Consider the following 20,923-nt stretch of genomic DNA (forward strand, 5'->3'; position numbering starts at 1 on the left):
AAAAAAAAAATACCCATATAATAATATCCCATTGCTAGACATGGCTGAAAGAAAATTCACATCCTAGAACTCCAACCGAAACTTGGGGTTCGTCCTGATCCTCTCTCCATAATACCTAAACAGCACCGGTACAGGTATAAACGCCACACCGATAAATCCCAGCAACGTATTACCCCAGCCCAGCCCCATCGAATCAAACATAGGCAGTCCCGCAAGTGGCAGGAACGCTCCAAAAAGCGACCTGAGCACCGTATTGGCTGCAATAACCGACGCAGCATGTATCGTAAACGCATCTACAAGATATGTCTGAATAGTCATCATCGACGTAAGACTGCCCAGTCCCACCGGCGCCATAGCCATAATAGGAACAATCCAGTGCACCTCGTTCTTCGTCGTCCATCCGTAGATGAAGATGCCGATGGGCATGCCAATAGCACCGGGCAGAGTCAGAAGAAGTGGGAGACGATGCTCAGGCTTCGCTTTGCCATGTGTTTGCTGCTTCTGCTTGATGTAGCGGTCGGAGTATGAGCCAACTAGCACGAGTCCGAAGACCATACCCACGCCGATGCCTAGGTAGGCGAGACCCACGGAGCCCGAGGAGAAGCGGTATTGACCTTGGAAGACGAAGGTGATTGTTGTGAAGAAGAGGTAGAGAATACCATAGTTGACGGAGATGTAGAGACACATTAGTAGGATGATGGGGGAGAGGAAGAGCATCTTGATCGGCCGGACAATAGCGCGGGTGAGGATTTCACGGGGGGGAAGGTCCTTTGCTAGTTTCGAGCGGAGATTGGGATTTCCCGTTGATTTGATGAGGGATTTGGTTTTGCGGGCGAGGAGGACGGGGGCGTAGGTTTCACGGCCGAAGACGAGGAAGAGGAGGCCAGAGGCGCCGCCGGCGATGGCCAGGATCCAGTAAACCCAGCGCCAGACGGCGTTTTCGACGAGGAAGCCTCCCGCGATGGGACCGACAACGGGTCCGAGAAGGGGACCTATGACCCAGATTGTCATTGCGCCTGCACGCTGCTCGACGGGGAACATGTCTGCGATTGTGCCGCCGCCGAGTGTCAAGGGCCCAGAGCCTGCGCACCCGGCGAAGAAGCGGAAGGCGATGAGCATGCCCATTGAGTCGGAGACGGCGCAAGCAACGTTGAAGATGACGAAGAATACACCGCAGATGTTGTAGAGAGGCATGCGGCCGTAGAGTTCGGACATGGGCGCGATAATTAGGGGTCCGACGGCGAAGCCTAGAATGTATACTGAGACGACAAATGCGGCCAGGACCCTTGATGTCTCGTGGAATGCTCGCATTACGTACGGTACGCCGGGGGCAAAGAAGGAGGATGCGACTGGAGTGATCAGTGTGACGAGGCCAAGGGCGGCAACAGTAGCCCATTTCTTCTTCGCAGACCAGTTTTGAGGGTTGTTGGGGTCATCCGGACCGTCCCAGTCTACAATGTTGGGGTCCTGTTCTTGTTCTTCTTGTGCCTGCATCGCGTTCGGCAGTGTTTGCTCGTTTGAATGTGTTGAATTTGTTGATGATGACCGGCTCCCGATGCCTTTCTCTGGATCATGAGCAAATGCATCTCCTATTGTTTCTGTCTCTTTATGATGTGTTGATTCATATGCTTCTTTCGTCCGTTCATTTGGGTGGTCTTGTGTGTCCCGTGTAGGGTCTGGCGAGGCTGATGTTGCCATCGTGAAGATTGGATGCGAACTGACTGCAACATTGTAAGCATACGCTTATTGAACAGATGCACTCTCAAACTGTCATGATGTAGTGTGTGAATCTGCATGGAAAGACTGCCTTGAATAGGCGTGCCTAGAATGAACAAGCCTTACCGAACGTTGGTTAAACCACGGAGGGGACGTAAGCCGCTGCAAATCGTCAAGTCGAGCGGAAACTTGCAGATCAGTTCTTGGAAAATCCTAGCACTAAAGCTTCCCTTACTGGACGGTACTTGGAGGCCACTTAAGAAAGGAGAAGAGAAGTGTGCATGGACGAAGAATTGGCAGGCGGCGTAATCTACGGACACAAGACCGTGCGACCCTCCGCAACGAAGGATAGCACGCCCGGACTTAAGTATGGGGGCGGAACACACGCGGGTGACTGCATAGCTGCATGTGGCGTAGTGGATATTAACCCTACATCAGGCTACGTTGTGTCGTCATGTCCGCGGTGAAAGTGAAACCTGTAGAAGCGGAGGCGAAGGTATAACGTGTGCTAGTCACTGCAATACGATAAGCACACAAATAACCTTTCATGGAGGGTGAAAGAATACCGTTCTGGCAGCGATGATCTTTGAACAGCATGTTGTGCTTATCAATACCGGGTTGTGAATTGCTGCAAGCACGGCGCGGAGGGTCGGAGGGTCGGAGGGCCAAAGGATTCTCGACTACGCCCTGCTCGATACGAAGCGATGCGGATCTCCCCAAACCTGTACATAAGTTCGGTACGTGAATTCGGACGAACTGACGAGTTGCTCATATTCACATGTATTCTGGTAACCTGGCTTCAGGTGCATGGACGAACGTACGGCCGTCAGAAGTTGATGACGATGGTTCGATATCTGACATTGCCCAGTACCTAAATTTGTACAATGCCCTAATCTGACATTTCGATGTTACTTAGCTGTTGATAATATGTGAAGGCAATTTCTACTTACTGCTGTCCAGAGCGAGAACTCGTACCGCTTGTGTTGTATAGAGTTGGCGATCACGAACAGACGGTCTTTGGCAGCTGCTATTTTGCGCTAACCTCAAAGAACCAATCGGGTAGTAATCGAGAAAAGCCCGGTGGATAATTATACGCGGATAGACGTTCGATGCTTGCCCACAGTTTTTCGTAAGGCGTATTATCCCCAGACAACGACAAGGATTCCCGGTCCCTTCCGCCGTAGCCGTGTTTACGCAACAATCAACTACAACAAGCCATCTTGAAATACATTCCGGCCGAATGTGTTGATAACAGAGTCCAGCCTTCGACAGTCGTATAAAATGGTAAGGACTATGAATCAGTGTAGACCACTGTTGGTAGTGGAAATAACGTTGACAGATAGTCGTAAGCTCAATACAAAATGCTGACGTCTTACCTGGGTAAAAGACCAATAGGATCGTGGAAAAAGAAGGTCATCGGTGTCGGAATCAGACTGAAATCCGAAGCGAGCGTAAAGGAAAGCATATTGCGTACTTTGCGGCATGTCACTGCAACCGTGGTCCGACCTCAACAAAATGACCTTGAGATACACTACCTCTATCCCCTATTCATGACTTTCCGCCAGCCAAACTCCTCCTTCCATCCTAGCATATCTCTCATCTTTTTATTGCAAATGGGTGAATCCCGATCTGCCATCTTTTGGATAATCTGCACTCCGGGACATACTTTTCTCAGCCACTCTTCAATGCTTCCCTCCGACTCTGGTATCGTAGTCTCGTCATTCACCGCGTTAAAGACTTGAAACCCTAGTCCGTCCGTCTGTAAACAAGCATGGACAATGCCTGCCAAGTCTCTTGCATCTGTGTAGCTCCACGCATGGACTTTGAAGTCCTGCGGCCTTGTCAGATACGCTTCAAACTTTTTGGCGTGATTCTCGGGTTCAATGACGGCCGAGATGCGCAGGCAATAGATATCCACACTTGGAAAGCGCCGAGCGAATGACGCTGCAGTTTGCTCCATGCAGAGTTTTGACGTGGCATAGACATCCATGGGCTGTGTAGGCGTGTCCTCGGTTATGGGGAAATGTGCATAATCAACGTCACCTTCTGCATAGGTAACGCCATAAGCGGTGATACTCGAAGCCAGGATGATCTTTTGGTATAATCAGTGATTTTCTTGTCATTTTCAAAAAAAATACTCTTATACCTTTTTGATTCCAAGCTTGCAGGCTGCTTCGATAACATTGTATGAGCCCATTGTGTTAATTCGGAACGTTTCGTTGTCTGGAATTCTCATCGGCTGTGGTATGCCAGCAAAATGCACAACTGCATCTGGTGTCTTGAGTGATTCCATGAATGGTTCGCTGACCCTGAAATGACAAGACAGACTATTGAACGCCTGTGCGCCGTCTGTCAAGTCCGCCTTTAATGTGTACACATCTGGATTGTCCAAAGGTGTCACATCGACATTAAGAATCTCATGGCCGTGAGATAAAAGCCCAGCTACGACATGGCGGCCTGCTACCTATGAGGTGTGCATAGTCAGTAGAATTCAAATACGAAGATGTTCGTAACCTCATGTGTCTGTACTCTTGGAAATCTGGAAGACACATGTCAGGGCCCGAATGCCCTATACATGCCAAGAAAATTTAGGATGCCAAAAAGCATAGAACAGTGACGTAAATGCACATACCCCGGAGCCGCCCGTGAAAACAATTCGTTTTCTTGATGTTGAGCTAGATGACATTGCACTAGGGCGAGTATGCTCGCGAGTAAGGGAGGAAGAAAGTGAGACAAAGTAGACGTATGTGTCTAAATAAGAGCCTTTGGAGCTGCCGGTGAAGTGACGATGCTGATTTCGTTGCAGATTTGTCACTCCCAGCACGTTTTCGTAAGCGGAGTACGCCAGCGTTGTACAGAGTCGTGAGTTCCCCGCGTGTCAGCGGAGTTTCCCCACTTTGTCTCCGTCTGCCACTTGGCTCAGAGATCAGCGCTAATTGTAGATGCGCAATACACCAACTGCTAAGATCAGTGATACTGCATAAGGCACGCAGTTAAATAAGAACAGGAAATAACACAGCCAGACCGTGGGTGGTACATTCATTCATGTCTTTCATTTAGAATTCGGCTTCTAATTGGCCGTGGTTTCTTCCTCATAACATTCCTCTTTCTGCCATGAACAGACCTATACAGTCTGCGTGCCGTATCCCCTGATCCTGTCTGCAAAGGCCCAGCTCTGGTTCTCCAGCTTCACGTTCTCGTCCAATTCCACGCCCTCCTTGGTAACGACTGCAATCGAGTACTTGTCCATACTCCTAGCATCTCTGTAGAAGAGAACCTTCATACACTCCTTGATCTTATCCACTGCCTGCTCCTTTGTGACGTTCTCTACAGCGGCCTCATCTGGCAATATGGTCCTCAGAATCGGCTGAGCGAGATGTGCACCGAAGCCTGTGGCTAACGATGGAGACGTGAATGTGGTACCGAGGAGATCTGCACTTGCGAGGAAGGGCTTCGACTCGCCATCCATGCCGACAATGAGCAAGTGGTTCCACAGTGGGTCAAACTTGGATCGGCGGTTGTACATGACTTTGGCAAGGTAGGTGTGGAGGTTCTTCGCATTGAGCGAATTCTCAGAAGAAGAGTAGTTCTCGCGAATGTCCAAAGAATTCAGAAGGCGGTCGATGTACTGCATGTCCGAGACGTCGCCGCCGAAACCTACGACTACCTCATCGTTGAACTTTCGTAGACGCTTAACGTCGGTGAAACGGGCAAGAGATCCGTATGAAGCTGGGTAATAGCATTAGCTAGTCTATCCTCTGTATCCCACTATGTCATGTCATACCCAGGTTGTCCGCCGCAATGACCACGCCATCCTTGAACTTGGCCGCGAGTACTGAGGTACCGGTAACAATCGGGCTCTGAGTGTGCTGATTTGGGCCATCGGATGAAAAGTGCGAGGGGTCGTAGGCACCGTAAACATCGTCTCTAGGCTGTGATGCATTAGTACTGCTGCGATTGGCGGCGGGTGGGAGACGTACACGGCCCCATGCCTGTGGGAGGTGGTTCATGTTTAGGACGTTTCTTTTGAAGCTGGAGATACCACAGAAGTAACGATTCGAGGCCGGGATTGCAACCTGATATCTCAAAGTGGGCTGGAAGGCGAAGTTGTCGTGACGGTGCGTGTAGGCAGTCGGTGGTTGCACAGCTCGCCCGCCAAGAGATAGACTTGGCCCAAGCTCCGTATACTCAAGCCAGCTACAGAGGATGGCCCACGAGCATTGTGCACTCCAAGATGCTCGGAATTGATTATCCAGATAGTGACGAGGAAGAGGTCGTACCGGCGACGAAGCCAGAGGTGAGACCCACAAATGTCCCCAGAGGGCTCCGACCGCTACTAATATAGAGTTGACCAACATTCCTGCGACAGTTGCGCCTGCCCCAGCCCCAGAACCGCCTTCTGCACCTCCTCCACCTCTCGATCAGCCTTCTGCCTCGCAAGGACCAGTCAGCGGACCCTCGCAAGGACCGACTGCAACACCACCTCCCACTGACAATGGCCTACCGGACGATGTTGCTCCCGGCTCACCATTTACAACAACCCGCGCCTTGATCCAGAACCTCACCTTACCTACCGTACCAAACTTCGACATACCGCCTTCGCCTCCCGGGTCGCCGCCCCAAAAAGCGACTAAGAAATTTGCGCAATTTCTTGAACTGAAGAAGAAGAACCAGCACTTCAACCACCGCTTGGAAAGCTCGTCTGTATTGCGTGACCCTGGCCATTCTCAGAAGCTGTTGGACTTTGCAGGAATAACTGAGGAGGAATCTTATGCGTCCACGCTGTCAGACGACCTCGCCATATCGACAAGCTTTCCACCATGGGCCTACTTTGAGGAACTCAAGGCTTCACAGAAGCAACTTGCGAAAGCGAAGGAGCAGGAAAAGTCAAAGGCACCAAGAAAAGCTCTTGATTTTGTCTCTGCAACCAAGTCTGGGACCCCGAGTGAGGCGGATGCCCCGGCTATGTCCGTCTCCGGGAAGCGCAAGGAACTGGAACATAGGGGAAGAGATGATGCGAGTTCCAGAAGCATGTTGAAGAGCAGATCGAGGTCACCAAAGAGGAGACGATCAAAGTCCAGGGAGATAGAATAGAGAATGGAGCAACATCGCAGTCCATGTACATTAGCGATGAGATGCAGGAGTCCTAGCCCAAACCTGTGGAGCTGAGCAGGAACGTATAGAAGCTATGCGTATTTAAGCAAACACAGAAGGTTGTTACTTCATGCCGTATAGCATATCAACTCTTCCCAGCGATATACGCTGCAATATCAACATTACAAAACGTAGTTATACATAACAAACTTGCACATCTAATCCATCGTCTCCAGCCACTCTTTCACAATTTGCGAAGCTGTCTCGCCATATCATCCATAGCAATATATGAAAAGGTCATTGCCGGTGCTAACGTACCCCCAGCCCCTGGATACCTTCTCCCCATCACGCTCGCAGTCGTGTTCCCCGCTGCATACAGTCCTGGAATCGGCTTACCATCTTCCATCAGCACACGCGCAAGATCGTCCGTCAACAGACCACCTTTTGTTCCAAGGTCCCCAGGATATAGTCTGACAGCAAAGAAGGGGGCTTCTGCAATAGAGCCCAAGTTGGGATTCGGTTTGTGGTGTGGGTCGCCAAAGAAGCGATCGTAGGGATTCTCTCCTCTTCGAAAATCTTCGTCGACACCATTGCTCGCAAAGGTGTTGAAGCGTGTGACTGTGTTCTGTAAATTCGTCGGGTCAATATTGATTTGCTTGGCTAGGCCCGCGATACTGTCGTCTTTGTATACGAGCCCATTCTCAATCGCCCACTGAGGTGTATACCGTGGACCAAATTGGCCGAGAAGGTATTTATTACGGTGTCTTGCATCGATAATGATCCACGAGGGTGCAGCTGTAGTGGTTTCATGGTGTTTGTTCATCATCTTACCGAAATCATCGTAGTCCAAGGCTTCGTTTAGGTAGCGGTGACCGTCTCCATCAACCACAATAGAATGGGGGAGTGAACGGGTGGCTATGTCGAGAATGGGGGTGTCGCCCACCATTATCATGGGCATCCACCAGGCGGCATCCATCATGTCGATGGCACCGCCTGCCTTCTGACCGGTTGTGATGGCTTCGCCTTGGTCACCTGGCGAAGCAACGCTCCATTGCGCATGCTCAGCTCTCTTCTGATGTTGATTCCGCATGGCTGGATTCTTTGCAAAACCTCCCGCTGCCAACAAAACTCCATTTCTCGCACCGATCCTTACTTTTTTGCCATCTCTTTCAACTACAATACCCACCACCGCTCCCTTCTCGTCAGTCATAAGCTCCACCAACTTGCTCCCCCTCCATATTTCTGTTCCTTGCTGCTTATTCATGTAAAGCAACTGCCCGATCAGTGACTTGCCCAACGTCACTGGTTTTTGGCCTACCAATACCCGAACCCCCAGTCTGGCTACAAAAACACTGAATTTGAAGAAATCATGGAGATGAGCGCCCATGCGAAAGATGTGAGGGGCTTCGTTGGAGTAAACAATAAGGTTGGGACCGGACGGAAGCCTGATCAGAGACCGCCAGTCTTTCAGCTTCTTGAGATCAAACACTTTGCCCTCAATCACACGACCTAGGGGCTTGGAACCCGGCTCCAGTGAGTGATAGTCAGGGTATCCCACGCCGGCGTGCCACTTGAATCCGCCATCCTCCAAGAATTTGACCATCTTCGGGCTCTCGTTGAGGTATGCTAGTTTTCTCTCTTTCGTGCTGGACCGTGTGTTTGGCGGTACAATTGCTTCAAGGTAGGTAAGAGCTTCCTCCAGGCTATCTTCTATGCCTGCCGCTTTCGAAACATGGTTGTTCGGGACCCATAGTGCACCCCCGGAGTACGCACTGGATCCGCCGATCGTAGATGTCTTTTCGACTACCAGGGGTTCCAGACCGTGGTGCTTTGCGCGTAATGCTGCTGTGAGGCCACCTGCACCCGAGCCGACTATGACGACGTCGGACACTTTGTCGAAGTCATTCTCTTTTAGTGCCCTGGCAGTTGCCAAAAGGGCTCGGAAATTCCCTCTCCAGATCCCTAAACGGGTATTTCGGGAGATTGGTCGCCTGAGTCTCGACAATGTGCCGCGGAATCTCACAATCATGGTGGAATTCATCTCTTATGCTGTTTGGAACCCAATAAATGGTTCGTTCCATAAGACAAGTCTTGGGGAGGTAAAATGTAGGGTCTCATTGAGCTCATGGACGGGAGAATCGTAGCGCTTACTACCGCTTATCATTAAGGTTTTGCTAGAACGCTGAGGTCCATATTGGGGGCTTACCGGATGGCCGGCTGTAGTAACACAGCTGGGTGGTCTCGTCGTCTTACGTCCTAGAGATTCTAGAAGCGAGCAAAATATTTGATACAAAGGTATCGAAAAGTTCTGCAGAAGGTTTAACTCTGGTATTGATCTGCTTCCATTCGTGACTCCTGTGCAGTCATGCATGGCCAGACAAGCAAAGCAAGCAGCTGACGTGTCCCGAAGCATCAAATGATCAATTCCGTGCGGACATTGTTAGGCTAATCTGGTTTGCCAAGTAAGCCCCTACGTGGGTCTATATTGTTAGTATATCTACAGCGCTCCTTTGGTCCCAATTCGTATTGTTGAGGTAAGCGTCCCAAACAGGCCAGTAGGGGATGGGGATGCTGAACTAACATCTGGTTAAGGGCTAGACTCCATTAGAAGAGCTGATAGCTGGCATGCAGCACCGCGCAAATTGGCTATACAGTACTGGTGACTCAATCCCGGTGCTGACATCGAGTGGGGGCGAAATGGGGAAAGAGGAAGTAGTGAAGGCGCTCACTACCGTAGTACTGGTGTGTGCAATGCACCGAACCACCAAAAACAGCTTTATTGAGAACGAGACTGTAGGGCCATATATTATGATAATAATTCTCAACATATGAGAGGAGTAAGACTGCCGGTTTAGGAAGACTCCACCAACTTTGACGACTACATGACTACTACTATGAGGTGCCTTTGAAAGTTCTATTTGAAACTCAAAGCTTGACAAGAGGCTAACATAGTAACGCTCATATCGTGGTTTGAAAAAAGCTGCAACTGGCGAACAATCTGCTCACACTCTAGACTAGCAACGGCTCTAACAATAATATCTAATTTACTTGTATTTCTAATCATCACATTAAAACCACCACCTGTCCGTAAACCTGCTTCTCGAATGTCAGAAATAGCTAACGTCAATGCACATATGATCGGTTGCAGACAGGTACAACCGAGGTAAAGAAACAGGGAAACAGAAGCCACTCTACCAGTCAACTGTTTTTCTGCCAGTCTCCTAAAAAAGCGAATTGTTGTAGATGGTATTCTTCTGTTGACCCGTATTTCGATACAGGCGACTAGAGTAGGAACTTTAGTACTACTATGGGTTGGCAAACAGTGAATCTCTCAAACGGGATCTGCCGTTTTAGGCAGATCACCCAAGTAACTCAATATTCAATTTCGCATAGTCAAGTCTACGAGATATACTCGGTCTCTAATGTACGTATATTCCCCCGTTGGTGCAAAGAAAGCTTGAGCATGGGTTGCAGAGGTTATAGAACGGTGCAGAGGCTGTATGCATGTAAATGTGTAGAAAAATGTCTTGGCTACTCTATGCAACGGATATCTGCACTGAAGTAGAATATACAGGACAACTATCGCGAAGTCAGCTTTATTTAGAAATCATAGCGAAGCATGCCCTCACTACATCAGCGCCAAGACATTAGCGCGTGGAAGCTCCCAGGCACTCGAGCTCCGCGTACTACAGCTCCATCACCCAAACCCAGAATCGCCGGCCGACCGATATACGACGCCCTTGAACACTCACACAGAAACTCTTTGTACCTCTTGTTCAGTCCCAGTCCTCAGATAACGCAATGGCTGCGCTCTACACCGGTGCACCTCCACAAGGCGGCCCAGGCTACTCATTCAAGCAAACCCCCACAACTGTCCCATCCGGCGAGCGGCAACATGGTTTCTACCCGTACGTACGCTCAGAAATACCCATAGCACATCGTACTGAACAAATTCCACAGGTACACCGACAACGGTGGCTCAACGCTAGGCATCTCCGGCGCCGACTTCGCCATTCTCGCCGGCGACACACGTTCAACCTCCGGCTACAACATCAACACACGGTACGCACCGAAGCTCTTCAAGATCGGCGGCGAAGGCTCCGACAACAAGGGCGCCAGGATAGTCCTGTCGGTTGTGGGCTTCGCAGCCGACGCCCACGCCCTCAAGGAACGCCTCGACACCATTGTCAAGATGTACAAGTACCAGCACGGCAAACCCATGACCGTCTCGGCATGTGCACAGCGACTCAGCCACATCCTCTACAACAAGCGCTTTTTCCCGTACTACGTACACGCTATTCTCGGTGGCCTGGATGAAGACGGCAAGGGCGCACTGTACTCGTACGATCCCGTCGGTAGCTACGAGCGCGAGCAATGTAGGGCCGCCGGTGCGGCGGCATCCCTCATCATGCCCTTTTTGGACAACCAGGTCAACTTCAAGAACATGTACGAGCCCGGCAGCGGAGTGGGGCACGAGCTCAAGTCGAAACAGGCGGAGCCGCTGCCTAGAGACCACGTTGAGGATTTGGTGCGAGACGCGTTCACGAGTGCGGTTGAGAGACACATTGAGGTTGGTGACGGGCTGCAGATGATGATTATCACAAAGGAGGGCATAGCTGAGACTTACACCCCGCTCAAGAGGGATTAAAGGCGAGGCTTTTAGGGGTGAGGAGCGGCAATTCATTCACGAACATGATGACTTTAAGAGTGCAGAGCTACATGTATGAATAAACATAGCACTTTGCTACTTTAGATGATGATCAGGGCCCAAGTCTATCTACTACCAATTACAAGGCTGGTTCAGTACCACTTGGCTCCATTCTTTCTGACGATTCGGACTGGTTTTTTCCCCCTCCTTTCTAGCCTGTTCAAATATACTCTACTGAGAACAAAGGCCATTGTGACGTCTTCATATGTTATGCACACCCGGGTAACGGAGATGCGTTAGGTTTGCTAATACAGAAGTACAGCTCTATTTGTATGCAGACTATCGGGACAGCTCCACTTCATTATATGGTAAGTTTATTACAAGACATCACAATTTAGATACGGGTACTGAGAAGAGCACAAGACTATGCGAGACGAGTATTACACAATTGGTATATCATTTCATTCCATTTCGTACATATGATTGTCCTCCGACATCAAATTCTATTATTCATAGCGATTTTGTTTTCCCTAGGACGCGCAAAGGTTCATCCTAGTTACATTCTACACATGATGCGCTTACAGGTTAATGGCAGTCCTGAAGTTGTTGCCAGCGTAGATGGCATTGTCACCAAGTTCCTCCTCGATACGGAGAATCTGGTTGAGCTTGGCGAGACGCTCAGATCGAGCTGGCGCACCAGTCTTGATCTGACCAGCTCGCAGACCGACGACAATGTCGGCAATGGTGACATCTTCAGTCTCACCGGAGCGGTGCGAGACCATGACACCCCAGCCGGCACCGAAAGCGTCCTTGGCCGCCTGGATAGCCTCGGTGATGGTACCAATCTGGTTGACCTTGAGGAGAAGGGCGTTGCAGGACTTGAGCTCAATGGCCTTCTTGATGAACTCGGGGTTGGTGACAGTCAGATCGTCACCGACAATCTGGAAGTCGGAAGTCTTGAAGAAGTAAGACCAGGCCTCCCAGTCATCCTCAGCGAAGGGGTCCTCAATGCTGACAATGGGGTACTTCTCGGCCAGAGACTTGTACAGCTCGGCGAGTTGCTCGTATGTGAGCCACTTGCTCTTGTCACTGTCGGGGTTCTTGAAGTCAAGGTCGTACTTCTTCTCGTCGGCCTTGTAGAACTCGCTGGATGCGACATCCATAGCGATCTTGATTTTGCCAGTGTAGCCAGCCTCCTCAATGGCCTTGGTGATGAGGTCAAGGGCCTCCTCGGGAGTCTGAATATCGGGAGCAACACCACCCTCGTCACCAACGTTTCCGGCAGATTGGCCGTAGGTCTTCTTGGCAAGGGACTTGAGCTTCTGGTAGACTTCGGCACCTTGGCGCATAGCCTCGGAGAAGGTAGGAGCCTCACTGCGGGGTATTAGCCAGGTCTATGCATGCACACGTTGCAGTGAGCTTACCTTGGGACGATCATGAACTCTTGGAAAGCAAGACGACCGCCGGCGTGCGAGCCACCGTTGAGAACGTTTTGGACTACTTTGTCAGCTAGGGAACTTCCAGTCAGACTTAAAGAACTTACAGGGTACTGGAAGGACGTAGGGCTTCTTGGTGCCAGCCAAGTCGGAGATGTGTGCGTAGAGAGGGACACCCTTCTCGGCAGCAGCGGCTTTTGCGATGGCCATTGAGACACCGAGGATGGCGTTAGCGCCCAAGTTGGTCTTGTTCTTGGTGCCATCGAGCTTGTTGAGGAAAGCATCTACGGCAGATTGGTCCTTGACGTCGAGCTTCTCCTTGATGAGGGCGGGGGCAATGGTGTCGTTGACGTTGGCAACAGCCTTGGTGACACCCTTGCCACCCCACTTTGACTTGTCGCCATCGCGGAGTTCGCAGGCCTCGTGGGAGCCAGTCGAGGCACCAGAGGGGACAATGGCACGGTGGAGACCAGTCTCAGTGACAATGTCAACCTCGACGGTGGGGTTACCCTTTGGGAGAGTTAGCGATGGGGATGGGTTGAGGGGCGTGGCGTGATCATACGCGAGAGTCGTAGACAGAGCGGGCGTGGATCTTGGTGATGGCCATGGTGACTGCGATGCTAATGGCAAGTTAATTGATGAGACTGGGGGGGCAGAGGGAGGGAGCCGAAGATAAGTAGAGAGGACGGATGCGCGGGTCACAAGGTCCGGCCGCGGATAAGACGTGGAGCAGAAAATTCGACTTACTAGGAGTATGTAAAAGCTCAGGTCGGTGTTGTTTTGTTTGGGTGGGGTGTTCCAGAGCTTATAAGCCCGGCAAGGTTTGGAGGGGTCGCTGAGCAGATTCAGCCCCGCTATGACGCTGCCGCCTCATTGGCAGCCACGGCCTCTCTCGTAAGAGCATGCAGCAACATTATCGCAGAAGCCATCGAGGGGGGAGAGCCGCGCAGGCATCCCGTGGAAAGCAATGGAATCTACCCGGCAGAGACCCATTGAGAGCCTCCCGGTGAAGATGGGCGCACGGGAGATCGCCTCGCTTACCTATGTCTAGCTTGCCGTGCTGTGCTTCATGCTCCAAAGGACATGGCTGAATCTATGCTGACATGCTGGCACCATGCCATCCCTCAATGGCCACGCATGGGTACCGACTACGCTTGCGAATGGGTTCCGGCCTTTTTGGTGTCGTGAAACTTTGTTAACTCAGTTTATACCGCAGGTTAAGGCGAGCCCAAGGGGCGCCAAGGCAGTTGTCCGGTGAGGCTGCTTGACTGCTTCACATCTCACACAGGAAGAAGTGGAGCCGGCATGAGATTGCTTTTTAAGAGTCCGAAAAGCCACGGTTAGATAGGCACGGCGGCTGAAACGGCCTCTTGATCAACGCTTTGGAAACACGAATACTCTCTTCAGCATGGCGGAGATCCACACATATCAAACCTTGCTTCTAGGGCTTGCTGCATAGGCAGAGGAGGGCTGCTTCCCTGGAGCATGACTGGGAAATCCACACTGCGGATTGGGAATTGAGTCGTGTCTCGAATAATCAAGAGCCAGGGCTTTCAGAATCATGAAGCCACCCTTCATGGAGCGAGCAATGGCTCTCAGGTAGAGCTCACGATGTGCCAAGAGATTACGTGGCCCAAGCTCCCGCGGTGTAGCCTGCGCGTCAATCACAGGTACCTCTATTCGCGTGTGTTCCCCTCCAGCATCCAGACCCGTCGAAACCCCTCCAGGCTGTACAGGCACAATTTCCCCAGGATCACAACCATCAGCCTCAAAAGCCAACAGAATCATCAGCCATGGAAGTCCTACTAGGTATCACGGGCAAGGACTTTACCCTCATCGCCGCCTCCAAAGCCGCCATGCGAGGCGCCACCATCCTCAAAGCGTCGGACGACAAGACCAGGGAACTCAACAAGCACACCCTAATGGCCTTTTCCGGTGAAGCAGGAGACACTGTTCAATTTGCCGAGTTCATCCAAGCAAACGTACAGCTATACTCGATGCGTAACAACATGGAGCTGTCACCAGCGGCAACGGCCAACTTTGTCCGGGGAGAGCTAGCATCAGCACTGAGGTCACGGAAACCCTACACAGTCAATCTGCTCCTGGGTGGCTATGACACAATTGCGGACAAGCCTACATTATACTGGATTGACTACCTTGCGAGTCAAGCAGCGCTTCCTTATGCGGCACATGGCTATGCTCAGTATGCTATACCCTCTCCGACGGAAATTGAATGACGCTAATACGTGGGTTTCAGGTACTACTGCCTCTCTCTGCTCGACAAGCACCACCACCCAGACATCGACTATGAGCAAGGCCTGAAGATTATGCGGATGTGCACCGAGGAGCTGAAGCGTCGTCTACCCGTTGACTTCAAGGGTGTCATGGTCAAGGCCATAACAAAGGATGGCATCAAGGATGTGGAGTTTGAGGACGATGTGAAGGTGGTGATCCCATAGAGGCTGTAGCAGGCTTAGTGGGGGCTACAATACTTTACAGCATGTATAAAGTCGGTAGCCAGCATGGAAAAGGCACCGGGAATGATGACCACGTTGATGAATCAAGGCATCGAAGAAGTGCCATCAATTAATGACAATGATACATTACGAAATTAGCTTTGTCAAATGGTGGGTTGATATGTTTGTCATCTGTCCCGTGTCGGGAACGCCTCTGTCCAGCAACTGTCAGACTTGGCTAGTCGGTGAAGATGCTCCTTACTGCAACCAGACTTGTCCGGTCACGACGCCTTCACACCGAACCGCGGACCATCAGATACGACCCCCACGCAGCGGTCTACACATGTATGAACGTATTCCACGGCCGCAAAGCGCCATATATCACGTGGGGCGCAACGCCTCAATGCAAGTAAATATGACTGCAGCATCACTTGACAAAAGCACGCGTGCAGAAAAATATGTATGTTCTCCCAATAAATCGACACCGACATCTCATCGCCATCACTGAAGACGACCCAACGAGATGCCAGCTTCCTACAGGAGGTTCGCTCTTCGATCCCACGCCACCGTAGTGGCTGGCAACTAAAAGACAAAGGTGTTCTGATAGTCGTGGCTGGAATCGTTTGTATTTTTTTGATCAAGGAGCGAGAAAGGAGGACGAGGGCCGCAGAGGTTTTAAGCTGGGCCATTGCCAAGACTGTGGCGCACGGGGCAGGTCAGATTTTTTGGCTGTGCACGGGCGTTTGCGACCACGGCTGGCTAGTGACGGCGAGGCTGGGAATCACAATTCTCGGATGCACTTGTGATCTCGCGACGGCCATCATTTTCTAACATTCACCATACGGTTCTTGCAAATTTCATACGAAAATGAGGAAGCACTGTGCGCCGAAAAAGGTGCCAGCAGTAGAGACTACGAACGCCAGCTCTGCGCTGTCATGATCGCCCTCCGCGGATTCCCTAACGACAAGCAAAATTCCGAGGACCGAGACTGTAGATGGCTTTGAAGGCGCTGACTATCACGGAAACAGCAAGTGCATCTGCATCTTCATATGGGTACACTATCCAATCATCTACGAACTCAAGCCACACACCACAGTGCACACATTCAACACGCTGTTCTCAAAAATCAAAGGTTTTTTCATTTATGGGAGTGGCTAGTGGGGATGGAGCATATTGCGATCCATCAAGGATAATGACAGTATCACCGCTCAGAAGAACTACATGGCTCTCCTCCACCGCCGGACATGTGCTTGCCTAGTCGGACTTATTCGCAACAATGTCGAAGTTTAGTTCTTGTAACCGTTCTCGTATCCGTTCACCATGACCTCCTGCAGACCCTGAGGAATGCCATTGGCATGGCCCTTGGCAGTGCCGTTGACTGCACCGTTGCTCAAACCATTCATCACCTTCTTGGATTCGTTCATGGCCTCCTCAATAGGCTTGTCGTTCACAGTGTATCCAGTGTCGGATGCGTCGACATACGCATCGAGGCCAGCACCCTGGCGAGGGTACTCCTTCATCAGCTCCTTGTGTCGTCGTAGAGCCTTGTTCATCTCCTCAGCAGAGACGTCGTTGAGGAAGACACAAGTACCAATGGGGTTTGGCACGGCAGCACGAAGCAGGCCATCACGGGTCTTGAGGATGGCCTTGGTGGCCTTGTCGAGCATCTCCTCATCGAAGAGCTCGTGGTCCATGGATAGACCAGCCCTAGAGAACAGGTTCAACAACCTCTTGTGCTCCTCGTCACTGAGGAGACCACGCTCATTTGCCAATGTGGCAGAGTACGCCATGTCAATAGAAATGGCATGACCATGGCGGAGCGGTACCTTGGGAGAGAGCTACGGGAATGTCAGTGACGTTCGCAGCTAAGCATCACGACAAACTCACCTCGTGTAGAGGACTCCAGGTGTGACCGTAAGCAATGACACGGTCGAGGCCAATCTCGTGAAGGTTGGGTGTCTCGAGCTTCAGCATCTCGTGAATACCAGCACGGTTGATCTCATCAGCTGCCTGAAGGACCTCCTTGTCATCACCCTCACGGCCGAAGCGGGAAGTGATCAGCTTCTCGCAGTACTTGTCCAACAAGTCAAATGTTGGCTTGTGAGCACATGTTGAAATCTTAATCAACTCTGCGAAGCCATTGCGTACCTGACCCTCGGGCAGGGTCTTGAGGAACGAAAAGTCCAAGAAGGTGTGCATAGGAGCGTGGTATGCTCCCAGGCGGTTCTTGTAGTTGCCATAGTTGACAGCGACCTTGATGCTAACACTAGCATCAATCAGGCCAATAACGGTAGTGGGAATGCGGATGAAGTTTGTGTTCCTGCGGTAGGCGGCACAAGCAAATCTAAGGTCACGAGTTAATCCTGTTCTTCAAACGCAGTTAGGCCAGAGTGCCTTAGAGTTATATTTTACCCAGCAACATCAGTCACTAATCCTCCACCCTGTGTTGTGTTAGCATTCGCGGAGAGCAAGCGAACTGACCGAATGACTTACGACTACAAGTACCGGCTCCTTGCGGATAATACCAAAGTCAGTCATCGAGTCAACGATGCTGAGAAGGGTCTCCATGGACTTGGCCTTCTCACCAATCATGGTCTTGTGGATGGTCAATGGCAGGTTGTAATGGTCAAAGTACTTTTGCATCTCATCACCATAGATGTTGAAGATGTTCAAGTCCATGACAGCCAAACAACGACCCCAACGCTCATAGCACTTGGCCAGATTGTTGTTGGCGGGGTTGAAGACGCCATCGAGGAAGGTAAAGTCATATTCAATCTTCTCGTAACCCTCGACATGGAAGCCGTTCTGGGTCTCGACGACAGAAGCCTTGAGATCTGACATTGTGCAAAAAAAAAGATTAGAAAAAGTGTGAATGAGAAAAGTTGAGTTCTGCAGGGTGAAGGTACCGAGACATGTGCTCTATATACATTTTACGAGACCAGTGTCATTGATGAGCACTGGCACATCTCTCGCTACACGCTCCTCGATTATTGGCTCGTAGCCCTCGAGAGCGACCAGGAAACGTCAAGCGTACGCACCACTATCGTCCATGATGTGGCCTTTCATGGGTCCGTGTTGTTTCGACTTGGTACGGGATTACTAGGAAACAAACTAGGCTCTTACTGGCCAGCAATGATGATATGACTCCGGGGAGGTTGACTTTGGTAGCGGCAGAAACCGGCTCTCGCACATGGGATATGCCATTTTCCCATGCAGACATGTGCTTTTGCATGCTCGGAGAAACGCAGAACCCTAGTAATCACTATCGACCAGGGACAGAAGTGGCGTAGCACGAGCTGCTAGCCGATTTGGTGCGAAGACGGAGTCTCACCCGGTTGTGGAGAAGGAAATACACTACGACTGCGGGGCAAGCACAGAAAATCACCTCATACCCACTATATTTCATGCATTGAACGGTGGCTGACGGCCTAGGGATGTGTTGAGGGTGATCAGAGGTGCGGGCAGTACGTCCAACAAGTCCCACGCGCCTACTATGAGCATTTAGGGCATACAGGAAACCACCGGTACCATGAGAATGGGCATTTCGACACCACGATCCCACGGACGCTTGTTGTATACATGAAAGAATTGTGACGACCTTAGGCTGGTTTTTCGATCTTAGCTCCCGCTTCGGGTAGATAAAGTTTTGCGGATCCCAAGATCGTTGAGTTATTTAACTCTGAATTGACAAGCGTAAGTTGTCACGGCTGTCTCCTTCCAGCTACAACGGGCTAGTAAAGGCTACTGGGCTCTAGATCGTTGATGACAACAGGTATATATACAAAGATGAAACGTCAATACTGCGCAGAAGCAGATATGCACCAGTCAAGCGGCCCACCATGGCACCAAGTATCCACATGGTACCGCGTACTACTTGCCGTAGTCAGTGCCAAGGAGGCACACTGGATGCACACACGGCTTGGGGCCACCAAACTGGCATGATCCAACATCTCCGCTACATTGGCATCCCACGCGCAATACGGAGTTTCAGCAGCAAAAGCAATGCAATGGGTGCTTATTGTGGCAACCCGTTGGTAATGTCCTAACATAACCGATGACACCTTGTGCTTTTGCCACAGCAGGGGGTGGTTCTGTAGGTTGTGTACTAAACGTGTGGAGCGAACTGCGGACCCCTCAACTATCTCACATGTTCCTGCATTGCATTTCGTCATGATTAGCACCCGCCCCGCACTAGGTTCTACGCGTTGAGGGGCATAGACACCTCCAGACGCGTCGAGTGTGATAGCCACTGATACATTTTCATTTCGCCATTGAACAGCAGCAATCATGGGTAGCTTCGACCAGAGCAAAGCGTACGCAGCACAAGAGGAAGAGGGAGCTTTTTTTGACGATGGACGGGAGATTGAGCTACTGCACTTTGTTTACTCGCACCCCAACATTGACAAGATACGAGATTCACCAGAGGGCGTCTTAGCTGCCATTGATGAATATGGGCGAACAAAGAAGTATCTGATGAATGTTGGGGAGGACAAGGGCCGTATTGTTACTGATCTTATTGCAGAGGTCAAGCCAAAAACTATGGTATGCAAGTCTCGAGGAACAAGACCAATTTTCTAACAGCAAGCAGATCGAACTCGGCGGTTACGTAGGCTACTCGTGTATCCTCTTCGCAGACGCAGTACGCAAGGCTGGCGGTGAGCGATACTTTAGCTTCGAGCGTGATCCTGCATTCGCAGCAGTCATCATGTCCCTCGCCGACCTTGCAGGGCTCAGTGATCTCGTAAAGGTGGTCGTGGGCTCGAGCGACGAGGGAATTGCACGTCTGGTAGCATCTGGCCAGCTCAAGCATGTGGATCTCATGTTCCTAGACCACTACAAGCCAGCCTACACGACGGATCTCAAGCTCTGCGAAGAACTAGGACTGATCACAAAAGGCTCAGTGCTCGCTGCAGACAATGTCATTAAGCCCGGAAATCCGCCGTACTTGAAGTACGTCAGGTCGAGCGTCGAGGAGAAGGTCAAGGAGGCTGGAGAGAACGGCCAGACGAACCTCAACGGCATTGCTGAGACGAATGTCAAGATGTACGAGAAGCGATATGGCAAGGCCAAGTTCAGTGAAAGCAAAGGCAACCCGCATCTGCAATACGAGAGCAGGCTGATCAACAGCTACGAGCCGACGGGCGTACCTGTAAGTCTAGACCCTTGACCAGCTCCGTGGCCGAGTGCTGAACATGACAGGACGGGATCGAGATTACGAGATGCGTTGGGTAGGAACGCGTGAGAATAGAGAGATATGGGCAGTACAGTTTGGTCACTAGGGGTCCGGGGCGGATGTGGAGTCCGGGGACTGGCAGGAAGGAGGGGGAGGGATATTCAGTACGGGTCCAGCTACAAGAGTGAATGTGATCAAAACATGCAATCCTCCTTGCTGATGACGGAGCTTCGAGAGGGATGCCGACGCCACCTCGGAATGCAATGCAGTGACTATGCAGCAGGTGGGTGGTCAGTCACAAAGAAGCAAATACACAAGACAGCAGGGATGAGGATCTACGCGACGTCTACTTACTTTGCTGAATCTCGTACGGAAGCATCGGTGTCTAGCGGTGCCGCGC

At 51.1% G+C, this 20,923-nt stretch overlaps 11 protein-coding genes across 11 annotated transcripts; 4 read left to right on the plus strand and 7 right to left on the minus strand.

Moving 5' to 3' along the window:
• Nucleotides 1–63: 63 nt before the first annotated feature.
• Nucleotides 64–1,698, minus strand: COCMIDRAFT_104138 (uncharacterized protein; the record flags this gene model as incomplete). The annotated part of the gene is made up of 1 exon (XM_007693078.1): nucleotides 64–1,698. The coding sequence occupies one exon, from the start codon at nucleotides 1,696–1,698 to the stop codon at nucleotides 64–66; it is 1,635 nt and encodes a 544-aa protein (XP_007691268.1).
• Nucleotides 1,699–3,253: 1,555 nt separating this feature from the next.
• Nucleotides 3,254–4,402, minus strand: COCMIDRAFT_104071 (uncharacterized protein; the record flags this gene model as incomplete). Its single annotated transcript, XM_007693079.1, has 3 exons — nucleotides 3,254–3,808; nucleotides 3,863–4,180; nucleotides 4,349–4,402. The coding sequence occupies 3 exons, from the start codon at nucleotides 4,400–4,402 to the stop codon at nucleotides 3,254–3,256; spliced, it is 927 nt and encodes a 308-aa protein (XP_007691269.1).
• A 438-nt stretch (nucleotides 4,403–4,840) lies between these two features.
• COCMIDRAFT_29120 (uncharacterized protein) lies at nucleotides 4,841–5,726 on the minus strand (the record flags this gene model as incomplete). The annotated part of the gene is made up of 3 exons (XM_007693070.1): nucleotides 4,841–5,445; nucleotides 5,501–5,648; nucleotides 5,697–5,726. 3 exons carry the CDS (start codon nucleotides 5,724–5,726, stop codon nucleotides 4,841–4,843), a joined length of 783 nt encoding a protein of 260 aa, XP_007691260.1.
• A 224-nt stretch (nucleotides 5,727–5,950) lies between these two features.
• Nucleotides 5,951–6,810, plus strand: COCMIDRAFT_104126 (uncharacterized protein; the record flags this gene model as incomplete). The annotated part of the gene is made up of 2 exons (XM_007693080.1): nucleotides 5,951–6,013; nucleotides 6,064–6,810. 2 exons carry the CDS (start codon nucleotides 5,951–5,953, stop codon nucleotides 6,808–6,810), a joined length of 810 nt encoding a protein of 269 aa, XP_007691270.1.
• Nucleotides 6,811–7,054: 244 nt separating this feature from the next.
• COCMIDRAFT_104124 (uncharacterized protein) lies at nucleotides 7,055–8,839 on the minus strand (the record flags this gene model as incomplete). Its single annotated transcript, XM_007693081.1, has 1 exon — nucleotides 7,055–8,839. The coding sequence occupies one exon, from the start codon at nucleotides 8,837–8,839 to the stop codon at nucleotides 7,055–7,057; it is 1,785 nt and encodes a 594-aa protein (XP_007691271.1).
• A 1,772-nt stretch (nucleotides 8,840–10,611) lies between these two features.
• Nucleotides 10,612–11,458, plus strand: COCMIDRAFT_39695 (uncharacterized protein; the record flags this gene model as incomplete). The annotated part of the gene is made up of 2 exons (XM_007693075.1): nucleotides 10,612–10,718; nucleotides 10,771–11,458. The coding sequence occupies 2 exons, from the start codon at nucleotides 10,612–10,614 to the stop codon at nucleotides 11,456–11,458; spliced, it is 795 nt and encodes a 264-aa protein (XP_007691265.1).
• A 578-nt stretch (nucleotides 11,459–12,036) lies between these two features.
• On the minus strand, nucleotides 12,037–13,501 carry COCMIDRAFT_104101 (uncharacterized protein; the record flags this gene model as incomplete). Its single annotated transcript, XM_007693082.1, has 4 exons — nucleotides 12,037–12,832; nucleotides 12,883–12,955; nucleotides 13,002–13,404; nucleotides 13,457–13,501. 4 exons carry the CDS (start codon nucleotides 13,499–13,501, stop codon nucleotides 12,037–12,039), a joined length of 1,317 nt encoding a protein of 438 aa, XP_007691272.1.
• A 1,186-nt stretch (nucleotides 13,502–14,687) lies between these two features.
• COCMIDRAFT_104120 (uncharacterized protein) lies at nucleotides 14,688–15,353 on the plus strand (the record flags this gene model as incomplete). Its single annotated transcript, XM_007693083.1, has 2 exons — nucleotides 14,688–15,097; nucleotides 15,152–15,353. 2 exons carry the CDS (start codon nucleotides 14,688–14,690, stop codon nucleotides 15,351–15,353), a joined length of 612 nt encoding a protein of 203 aa, XP_007691273.1.
• Nucleotides 15,354–16,636: 1,283 nt separating this feature from the next.
• COCMIDRAFT_8170 (uncharacterized protein) lies at nucleotides 16,637–18,191 on the minus strand (the record flags this gene model as incomplete). The annotated part of the gene is made up of 4 exons (XM_007693062.1): nucleotides 16,637–17,188; nucleotides 17,238–17,694; nucleotides 17,763–17,791; nucleotides 17,844–18,191. The coding sequence occupies 4 exons, from the start codon at nucleotides 18,189–18,191 to the stop codon at nucleotides 16,637–16,639; spliced, it is 1,386 nt and encodes a 461-aa protein (XP_007691252.1).
• A 953-nt stretch (nucleotides 18,192–19,144) lies between these two features.
• Nucleotides 19,145–19,399, minus strand: COCMIDRAFT_104111 (uncharacterized protein; the record flags this gene model as incomplete). The annotated part of the gene is made up of 1 exon (XM_007693084.1): nucleotides 19,145–19,399. The coding sequence occupies one exon, from the start codon at nucleotides 19,397–19,399 to the stop codon at nucleotides 19,145–19,147; it is 255 nt and encodes an 84-aa protein (XP_007691274.1).
• Nucleotides 19,400–19,637: 238 nt separating this feature from the next.
• On the plus strand, nucleotides 19,638–20,582 carry COCMIDRAFT_104097 (uncharacterized protein; the record flags this gene model as incomplete). The annotated part of the gene is made up of 3 exons (XM_007693085.1): nucleotides 19,638–19,892; nucleotides 19,939–20,499; nucleotides 20,550–20,582. 3 exons carry the CDS (start codon nucleotides 19,638–19,640, stop codon nucleotides 20,580–20,582), a joined length of 849 nt encoding a protein of 282 aa, XP_007691275.1.
• Between the last annotated feature and the right edge of the window lie 341 nt (nucleotides 20,583–20,923).

The sequence above is a fragment of the Bipolaris oryzae genome (assembly GCF_000523455.1).
Source record: "Bipolaris oryzae ATCC 44560 unplaced genomic scaffold scaffold_151, whole genome shotgun sequence".
Lineage (NCBI taxonomy): Eukaryota > Fungi > Ascomycota > Dothideomycetes > Pleosporales > Pleosporaceae > Bipolaris > Bipolaris oryzae.